Genomic DNA, 11,004 nt, shown 5'->3' on the forward strand with positions numbered 1-11,004 from the left:
GCTTTATTAAACCTTTGACAAAATTCTATACAGAACATTTGTGTCGAAACGAAGCATTTATCATGTATACACATTTAGAATTCATAAAGTTCATCAACCGTTCCGAGTTACTTACATTCTGGGGTACAATAATACTAAACAAAATATTAGCAAAACGACTACAAAGGACCGAGGACATAAGCATAACGACCACTACGGATCGATGTATACATAACGATCGTAATGGATCGACGAAGACATAATGACCGTAATTGATCGACTTAGACATAATAACAACAACGGGTCAACGTATACATAACGACCACAATGGATCAACTTAAACATAACAGAGTTCCGTGAATCAAAGCATGTATTCATGGATGTCCCATTTGATGATCAAAAAGGGATCTCATTCATTCTCATCAAACTGAAGTTTTCAAAAACCTATCATATCATAATCATTTCGAAATTCCATAGCATAACTTAATGTTGCAGAAAATACTTATCACATTGGACATTTCGTAAACAAAACATAGATTTCATAAAACATCGTATAGCATAGCCATTTCAAAATGATTTCTACAAAAATATCATTAAAAAGACGTTACTCACTGTGCTTAGTCGGACGATACTCCTCGTGCAAATGTCCTACACACCACATTCAAGCACAACGTCTTTAAACATATTTCACTCATTGTAACAAGCCCGCGGGGGACCTCGCTACAGCTCGGACTCGACTTTGTCAATCGCGGTTCTAAGTCTGAACCAAAGAGTCCAAATCCGGCAAATCGTTTTTGAGAAAACAGATTTTTTTGAAAGAAGTGTCAAACATGGACTGCTTTGCCAGATACAGAGTCGCCACCTAAATATTTTATTTTGGGAAATTTAGGAAACCCTGACTCGGTGCCAAAAGGCCACGTGTCCGTCATCACCAAAGTTGCCTCGGCTCGGGAACTTGGGTGCGATTGGGGAAGGTCACTTCGTGAGCACCCCCGCTCGCCCGGTCATAGACCGGCCTCTACTAACCATGATATCAATTTTTGAAAACATTGTGAGTTCTTATTCCGGTTTATTAGCCTAGGTTACTATGTGATGCGCACAGCGTACAAATATAGACCGGGTCGCCTGAATTGGAACGAAACATTTCATGTTTGTTTTTGAAAATGGTTTGCTACCCGCAGGTAGGCTTTAAAACATTTGATGATTTATTCCAATTTAAGTAACCCAACCTTCACCCACAGGCATTCAGGCAGTTATATCAGATAAGCACATAGCCTCATGGTAAGCATGTTATCATGGCAGTCACTCACACGCATGCAAGGATGCTAAAGCATAAAACTTACCGAGTACTCCTAGCAAAAATAGAAACTACATTAGAAATCATGCATGATCCTAATTATACAGAAATGCCTAATGCAACACATGCAAAGATGCAACTATAGCAGACTCGGCTATTCTAAACATGGCATATGAAATGCTACAACTATCATGTATTCAATTTGGAATTGAAAATACAATGCAGTTAGCATGATGCGCCGAGCCCGGTGCATGCAAAACAGATGAATGAATGCAAACATGCTATCATACTGTATGTTAATTTAAATATGCCCTAATCTAACCATCATAAGCGGATAAATAAAAAGGGAGAAAGACGTGGGGTTTGAAGACATACATCACACTCACGCACACTTATTACAGTTGTGCCCTCGCGCAGAGGGTCCGAATAAATATTACAGTCCCGAATAAAAGAATATTACAGTCCAAAATATTACAAAATCCTAATTAATTAACAAATTAACTAAGAAAATAAATAAAACTGGCATGCAAGCCAGGGACTGCCTTGCTTCTGATGGATGATGCATGTCCGGATTGTCTTGCGCGGAAATCCACCGGAATGCCCCAATTAGCCTCTGTTTACACCTGTTCTTGAAATGCGTGCCAAGTCCCGAAAAATTACTGATTCCTGATTTTGCTGCAACAGAGAGCAGGAAAGGGGCATAGCAATGTATTTGCATAGATATATGCATGTCTCGATCCTCGTGCCACCAATCACGCATACCGAGGCATGATGGCCGAGGAGTCGAAATGCACAACTCAATATAGAATGAATGCACATGAAACTACAGCTAAAACCTAACTCCATCATGGATAATCCGGAGTGTCGGTGACTGGGGAATTGAGACACATTCCGTCACTCGGAGTACGAAATGCACCTCGTTTCCCGTGCCCGGGCTAACTCCTATTCCGGACACGATGCAATATGCATGATATGCAACTAAGATATAATCCTAACATACACAATGCTATGGAATGACATGTCTCGAAATGCGTGCACACGGGCACGCAAACCGAGAAAATAACAGAATGCAATCTAAGATACAACCTAGTATGCACTATGCTATGAAAATGAGATGCCTCGAAATGCGTGCACACGGACACGCAAATCGAGAAAATGACAGAATGCAATCTAAATGACATGGAAACATGATATGGGCTTATACCAACATGAGTGAGCCTCAGCCACACTCACATAGGATGCCGGCGGATAAAAATGAGGTGCCTCGAAATGCGTGCACACGGGCACACAAACCGAGGCGATGGCAGAATGCGATGTAATGACATGGAAATGTGATATGGGCTTATACCAACATGAGTGAGCCTCAGCCACACTCACATAGGATGCCGGCGGATAAAAATGAAGTGCCTCGAAATGCGTGCACACGGGCACGCAAACCGAGGCGATGGCGGAATGCGATGTAATGACATGAAAATGTGATATGGGCTTATACCAACATGAGTGAGCCTCAGCCACACTCACATAGGATGCCGGCGGATAAAAATGAAGTGCCTCGAAATGCGTGCACACGGGCACGCAAACCGAGGCGATTGCGGAATGCGATGTAATGACATGGAAATGTGATATGGGCTTATACCAACATGAGTGAGCCTCAGCCACACTCACATAGGATGCCGGCGGATGAAAAAGAAGAGCCTCGAAACGCGTGCACACGGGCACGCAAACCGAGGCAATGGCATACGCAATGCAAATGACATGAAAATATGATATGGGCTTATACCAACATGAGAGAGCCTCAGCCACACTCACATAGGATGCCGATGAGTGAAAATGAAGTGCCTCGAAATGCGTGCACACGGGCACGCAAACCGAGGCAATGGTATATGCAATGCAATGACATGGAAATGGCATATAGGATGCAACATGGACTTTAGGCACTGAAATATGGGGGAAAACAGCCCCGAAATGAGGCGAAATCACACCCGATGCATGGAATTTCTCCCGAAATGCAAAATTAGGCACCCGAAATGGCCTATAGCTATACCAAACATGCATAATTGGCACATGGAATGAAAATACAGAAGCAAGGAAGCCCCGAAATAAGCATTTTACTAGTTATAAACAAGGCCAAACAGCAAGCATAGGTATGGCAAAAATGGCATGCAAGAATAGGGGCCAAAAGAGGGGTAATGAAGCAAGTGATATAAGAAAAATCCAAACTGAAAAATTTCCTTCTACAACATTGAAGAGGGACCAAAAATATGAATATTTACAGTTTATGGCAGCCTCAAATCAGTATACAAACATGCTAAAAAAATGCAATGCAAAATGAGGCTCAAAAATGGCTATAACATGAAGTATGCAAAATAATCACCAAACAGCCAAAGACCCTTAATAAAACATGTAGAATGGACCAAAATAAGCACTTTTCCAGAACTGTAAAATGGCCAAAAACAAAAGCATGGTAGGCTGCCATTGCATGCAAAAATGGGACCAAAAGAGGAGTATAAAGGTAAGTACAACATGGAAGTCCCAAATGGTGTTGAGCCCTTCTTCAATGTTGAAGAGGGGCTCAAAATAAGCCTAATATCAGTTTACAACATGCTCAAAAACAGATTACTCATGGGCCAAAAATAGCATGCAAGATCATGACATATAAGAGGATCAATGAAGCAAGTGTATCATGGAGGGCTCAAACAGGGTTGAGCCCTTAATGAAAAGTGAAGATGAGCTCAAAAGAGGGCCCCTTTCAGTTAGGGCCGGAGCTTGAAACAAAAAGCATATGGGGCTTACCAATGGATCAACAAAAAGGGTCAAAGTAAAGAAATGTTACTCACCCTTGAAGACTAAGACTTTTGTTGCTTCTTGGACCAATTTGCAGCTTCTTTGGCCTTTGAGAAGCCTTCCTTATTGCTGGAAATGAGGTGGTGGTGGTAGAGCTTGGTGGTGTAGAAGGAATGGTGCTTAGGGGCTTAGAAATTTTCAAGGAAATGAGAGGGATAGAGATGGAGTTGTGTATGGATGCTTGAAGACCAATTTTTCTAACCCCAACAAATGATATAGCTTGCTTGTTATAAGGGCCAAAAAGGGGGTGTAAAGGTGGGGGAAAAGGAGACAAACTTTCCCCCACAAAATATCCCCCGGATATTGATATTTTCTGGGGGATAAAGCTCCACAGCTGTAAAGTGCACAGTGCAAAGAGCTCGGCCGGCCTGTTACTTTTGCTCCAGGTGGCCGGCCGGCCACACCCCCTAGCCGGCCGGCTAGGGGTCAAAAGGGTCAAGCAGATTTTCTGGCCGGCCACCAATTGATGGTGTCCTCCTATGTGTGTACAACACAACCCTGTGGTTAAAAGTCCAAGAAAGTGGGTCCAAGGGGTTCAACATTAGCTCGGAAAAAGGGGTTCAAAAGGGTCAGGTGGAATTACTGGCCGGCCACCAACTTTTAGGGTCCTCTCATGTGTGTACATCACAAATATGTGGTTCAAAGTTCAAGAAAAAGGGTCCAAGGAGTTCAACATTAGCCTGGAAGGAGGGGGTCAAAAGGGTCAAGTAACATTACTGGCTGGCCACCACTTTTTAGGGTCCTCCCATGTGTGTACATCACAAATATGTGGTTCAAAGTTTGAGAAAATGGGCCCAAGGTGTTCAACATTAGCCCGGAAGTGCGAAAAACGGGCGCCGGAGGGCGAAAAATGGAATATAACTGGTTGCCAAGATAATTGCTGGCCTCCCACCCTCCAGTGACCTTCCTAGTGATGAAACAGAGGTACCTGTCAAAAATGAACGAAAACCGATGCAAAACGAACCCTCGGGGGCCAAAAGACGCAGTTCGGGGTCCCGAAAATGGGCTGCCAAGCACCGAAAGTGGCGTTCGGCCACGAAGTGGGTTTCTCAGGCCCCAGTGTCCCTCAAAAGGGAGAAAATAAGGAGTATGCCAAAAATCAGAGCAAACGGAGATGGTTAGGCGGTCCCGAACCGAGGCACACGGCCAACGGTCCCGAAAAATCGGAAACCGGACTCCGAAATGGGCAAAATGGCCTACGACCACCAAATGTAGCCTACAGACATTGAGAGATGGTCTACTGGACCTCTCCTTCCCCTCAGGAAAAGAAACAGAGAAAACTGAGTCTGGTTCGCAAACCGAGACAAGGCACAGAAGAGGGTTCGGAAGTCCGGAGGCAGGGCTCACGGCCGTGACTCTGAAGCTTCTGAACAAGCACATTATGCAACATCACCAAGCGCTCAATCAGTGACATCTGAGTCTTAAGGTCGGTCAAAATGGGGTGTCTACAGTTGCCCCTCTTTGACAGAACTCGGAAGTCACAAGTGACGGGAGTGAATGTCAAAGCCCAGAGACGACCCATTTTTGACAAGGCTGAAGACTTAGACAAACATACAAGATAAACAGAAATGTGCCCGCAGGCGGGGGGCAAAATGCAAATGATAATGCAAAAAGATTTTGAAGATTGGACTTATACGCTACGCGAAGCCGGTTTTGAAAGTTGGACTTATACGCTACGCGAAGCCGGTTTGAAGATTGGACTTATACGCTAAGCGAAGCCGGTTTTGAAAGTTGGACTTATACGCTACGCGAAGCCGGTTTTGAAAGTTGGACTTATACGCTACGCGAAGCCGATTTTGAAAGTTGGACTTATACGCTACGCGAAGCCGATTATCACTCATGATCATGTGAATGCAGCAAGCTGTAATGAAGTAAGTATTCGCAAATAGATGCAACAGTTTTAAGCAAGAATGCAAAGCAACAACTACATTTCATGCAGTTAAGAATGCTGAGGATTATTCAATCCCCGCCACGTCTCACACGGAGAAGATACGATACCTGTGCGATTCGTTTGGTCGCACCAGCCTCAATTGAACCGTACATACAATATCGTGCCTGCAAAAGAGAGAAATTGCAACAAGTACAACATGCTAACAACATATATTTAATGTGATTCCGAAAGTTCGACACACGCAGTGCCGGTGAGTGAATGCATCGCAATGCAGGAGTGGAACATGCGTGACAACGTATGCTCAAACATAGAGGTATGCCAATATCAAGAAATGTGCATAAAAAATGTGAATATGCTCATGAGAAAGCAAGTTATGTGCATGATAGTACAAAACGAGCATAAATCAGGGTGTTCATTTGTCATGAAATAACGAGTACGGAAACGCGTGTTTCAGCGAAGGCAACTCGATCGCGGCCTCCGACCCACTTCCCTGAAAGGTTACGACTCATTCAAAAAGGATACACTTTGATTTTGATGAGTGATGATGAGACACATGTCAGAACTTGAAGCTGAAGTCCCGGCGGAGCTATTTCGCGACCGGAAGTGTACTTTTCTTGAACTTTTTCAGGTCCCGGGAATTCCGATCTTCCTCAAAATTTGCAGAGAGCTAGGTGCGCATGTGGGGGACATGGCCGGCCGTTTATCTTCCCAAGGGGAGGTGACCAACCGGTTTTCCATAAAGTAGATAGCTGGCCGGCCAGTTTTCCAAAAAGCAGATAGCTGGCCGGCTAGAAAAGAGGTCCGGCCGGCCATATGCCCAAATTCAGGGGCATTTTGGTATTTTCACCCCCTTCCTTCATGCTTCCTCAACCAAGACCTTGAGCCTATATAAGGCAGCCGAGGCCCCTTCCTTTCTTGCCTCCTATACCACTTTCTTCTTCAGATCTGAGTTTCACACGCGTTTTCCAACGCCCCGTGTAAATTATTTTCGCAAAAATATTCAGTTTCAAGCACTTTGAAGCGATTAAATTTCGGTTTCGGAGCTTCTTTTCGCATTTTCGCCACTTGAGGTAAGTTTGTCTCAATATTTGGAAGATTTTCTCGGGAGTTGACTTTTGTTGACTTTTTCATTTCCCGAGAGTTGACTTTTGTTGACTTTTTCCAATTTTGGCTCATTTTCGCTCATTTTTGCTCCTTTTGCAGATTCTTTGAAAATGGCGGGTAATTCTTCCCACGGCGGAGGTTTTCCAGGTGCCGGAGATGATTTCGATCCCATGACTCTACCCCCGAGGACCCGACCTTTTATTCCCGGGAGGTACCGTCCGCCAGCACATGTCCTCCCTCGTGCTGTCTTCCGTCACTTTACTAGCTTTGACGAGCGAGCACCCGGGGATCTGCTTCTCCGAGAGCCGGAGCATCACCTCTCTCATGAGGCCCGAGAGGTATTTACCTCATTTTCTGTATTTTTCGTACATTTCGCACCTTTGCCATGCTTGAACACACAGTTTAGCTTATGACATAGTACTTTGCTTGCATCCTGAGCATGTAGTTTCAACACTCGAATTTCTGAACACTCGGCTCATTAATTAATTGCGAATGCACAGCACACATTAGTTAAGAGGCGAACACACGGCTCAAACACTGATTTGTCGAACACACAGCCCGAATTCGAAAGTGAACACACAACCCACACTTTAAATTTTCTGAACACGCAGCCCAGATTAGATAGTGAACATGCAGCCCACACTAGTTGAAATTTGAACACGCAGCCCAAACTTTAAATTTTCTGAACACGCAGCCCAGATTAGAGTAGTGAACACGCAGCCCACGCTAGTTGAAATTTGAACACGCAGCCCAAACTTTAAATTTTCTGAACACGCAGCCCAGATTAAAGTAGTGAACACGCAGCCCACGCTAATTGAAATTTGAACACGCAGCCCAAACTTTAAATTTTCTGAACACGCAGCCCAGATAGATAGTGAACACGCAGCCCACAATTTAACTGAAAGTTGAACACGCAGCCCAAACTTCAAATTTTCTGAACACGCAGCCCAGATAGATAGTGAACACGCAGCCCACAATTTAACTGAAAGTTGAACACGCAGCCCAAACTTCAAATTTTCTGAACACGCAGCCCAGATAGATAGTGAACACGCAGCCCACAATTTAACTGAAAGTTGAACACGCAGCCCAAACTTCAAATTTTCTGAACACGCAGCCCAGATAGATAGTGAACACGCAGCCCAAACTTCAAATTTTCTGAACACTCAGCCCAGATTAAATAGTGAACACGCAGCCCACACTAGAATTTGCATGTAGCTTATTTCACTTCATCGGCATACAGCCCATTTCATCTCATTGGCACACAGCCCATTCATTTCATTGGCACACAACCCATTCATCTCATTGGCACACAGCCCACTTCATTTCATTGGCACACAGCCCATTTCATTTCATTGGCACACAGCCCATTCATTTCATTGGCACACAGCCCACTTCATTTCATTGGCACACAGCCTATTCATTTCATTGGCACACAACCCATTCATTTCATTGGCACACAGCCCATTTCATCTCATTATTGACATATGTATTCATTCTGAATGTAGGTTGGTTCCCGCAGTGTGCGGGGGTATGGTTCCACCATCGCACGGGACTGGTACGCTGAGCTCCCGGAGGGTGTCCGAGACTTGGTAGACTTGGCAGGGTTTGGGCCCTTCTGCGTCGGGTTGTCACGTTGTCCTGCTAGGAGGACACTGATGGCAGCCTTGGTAGAGAGATGGTGGGACACCACCAACTCCTTTCATTTCTCTGCTACCGGGGATATGACCATGACGCCTTTAGACTTCGCTGTGTTGACTGGCTTAGACATAGGAGGTTGGTCCATCCCCTATGATGAGGATATGGGCGAGTGGGAGGCCGCTTGGATGTATCTATTGGGGGCTCGCCCGCCTGTTGACAGGGTTTCTGGGAGAGTCCGATACACTTGGTTCTCTTCCCACTTCCGGCGGGCGGAGATGGTGCCCGAGACTCCTGAGGAGACGGAGCAGTATGCCCGTGGTTTTCTTATGTTCCTCTTCGGGACTACCCTGTTCGCCGACAGAGGGAACACAGTCGGGCTATACCTGCTGAGCGCTCTGGTTGACCTATCACAGGTCCATCGATATGACTGGGGTGGCGCCGGCCTGGCTACCCTTTACTTTTATATGAGCGCGACCTCCCGCGGGCGGGGCGATTTACTTGGCGGCTATTGGAGAGCCTGGGAGGTACTTTTCTGTCCTCTTGATTTACATTTCTGCCCTTCATTACTTGTACATTGCACTCACAGCGCACTTTTACAGTCTGTATTTTGCTCTCAGCATTTCGTACTTACATTCTGCACTGCTTTTCTCAGCTATGGGTTTATGTATACTTCCCATCATTAGCCCCAGAGCTGGAGGTGGCAGGGATTCCCATGACCCCATACTCACTAGTGTTCGAGGGCCCGCACCGGCCGAGACCTCGAGAGACCCTCCTTTACCTGCGACAGTACTTTGACACTGTGCGACATTCAGAGGTACCTCAGAACTTTCAGTTCCTTTCATTTTCATCTTTGATTTGCTCTGTATATTCTTGATTTCTGATTGGTTTATGCATTTATCATCCGTAGATCACATGGCAGCCCTGGGTGTCCCTGGGTGACGGTCTCCGACTTCAGTATACCGGAGGGTCGGACATCTCCCAGTATAGGGTCCTGCTTGAAGGGCCGGTTGGCAGGGCATGGTTCCTGGGGGAACGCTTTCTGCGCCAGGTATGGGGGTATCTTTCTCAGGATCCTCCCGCAGTGCCCCCAGTCAGCATGCGGACTGCTGACAGGCTCTCTTACTCGGAGGTAGTCGGCGCCATGCTGGGTAGTGATGCTTTACTATATGTTGAGGAGGGGGACTACGCCACTTACCGTCACATATATTTGATGCCTCCATTGACGGGAGCTCGTATCCCGATGATGAGGCCTGCCGGTATGTCATCCTCGGGCCAGGCTCGGGCTCGGGCTGCAGACGCCCCTTCTACTAGCAGGGCTGGTACATCTAGAGGTGGGAGTAGACCGGTTCCTCCGGTTCCGTCGACTTATCCTCATCCTGGATGGCCAGATATGCCGACTGAGTTGATGGCGTGGCAGTATGGGGCTATCTCCCCGACTCCGATTCCGCTAGAGCCTCCGATGCCCAGTGATCGATATGCCATTGATCCTGACTCACCGCTGGTATGCTCCACTATTTTTCATTCATCATTCAGATGTTTAGACATTCTTTTGTTCACTGATGGTTATGAACTCATTTTTGCAGCCACCGCGAGGGTACATGGAGGAGGTGGTTGGACTGGTGGCCACACTCGAGGGCATGGTCCTGCGTAGGGAGGCACAGTTGTCTGTCGCGGGCATTCAGGTACCCTTCAGTTTTCTGGCATTTATCATACTTCTGATGACATGCTGATTTCTACTGCATCTGACACACACCCCACTCGGACACTGCATTTACACGCACCCACTTCACGTAGCCTTTGCTTGTATCTGCATCTGATGTATATATTCGGACTGATGTATTTGAATTAAACTTTTTGTTTTCAGATGCCTTCATGGTCCGGTCAGCCGCAGGCCAGGCCACCCGGGCCTCCTTGGGGAGCTGGGCCGTCTGGGCCTTTTTAGGGAGTTGGGTCACCCGGGCCTTTTCAGGGGGTGGGGCCATCCCGAGGAGCCGGGCCATCTAGGCCTTTTCGGGGAGCTCGAGGAGGGCCTGTCCGCAGATGCAGGGCTCACGTTGTAGAGGTGGAGCCTGATGAGGAGGAGGAGGATGCTGAGGAGGAGGAGGAGGCTACCGACCGTCAGTCAGAGACATCTGCTGAGGAGGGGGGCTCCGGTTTTGGTTCGGGGAACAGAGGTGAGGCTGAGGGGGATCTTGAGGATGACAGCTCCGACCCAGATGATGATGATGGCGCAGAGGTTGTCCCACAGAAG

General features: G+C 46.5%; 1 protein-coding gene across 1 annotated transcript; it reads left to right on the top strand.

Annotated features, from left to right (window-relative positions):
* Nucleotides 1-9,673: 9,673 nt before the first annotated feature.
* On the top strand, nucleotides 9,674-10,713 carry LOC145798402 (uncharacterized). The gene is made up of 3 exons (XM_082885944.1): nucleotides 9,674-10,254; nucleotides 10,337-10,435; nucleotides 10,618-10,713. Exons 1-3 carry the CDS (start codon nucleotides 9,850-9,852, stop codon nucleotides 10,693-10,695), a joined length of 582 nt encoding a protein of 193 aa, XP_082742070.1. The 5' UTR covers nucleotides 9,674-9,849; the 3' UTR covers nucleotides 10,696-10,713.
* The last annotated feature ends 291 nt before the right edge of the window (nucleotides 10,714-11,004 follow it).

This window comes from Camellia sinensis, chromosome 8 (genome assembly GCF_055761805.1).
Source record: "Camellia sinensis isolate YWXY chromosome 8, ASM5576180v1, whole genome shotgun sequence".
Taxonomy (NCBI): Eukaryota; Viridiplantae; Streptophyta; class Magnoliopsida; order Ericales; family Theaceae; genus Camellia; species Camellia sinensis.

Coding starts and splice junctions, on each gene's coding strand:
- LOC145798402 (XM_082885944.1), top strand. CDS start 9,850: ATGCGGACTGCTGACAGGCTCTCTTACTCGGAGGTAGTCGGCGCCATG. Junction 10,255..10,336: donor TTGATCCTGACTCACCGCTG/GTATGCTCCACT, acceptor TCATTTTTGCAG/CCACCGCGAGGGTACATGGA. Junction 10,436..10,617: donor TGTCTGTCGCGGGCATTCAG/GTACCCTTCAGT, acceptor TTTTGTTTTCAG/ATGCCTTCATGGTCCGGTCA.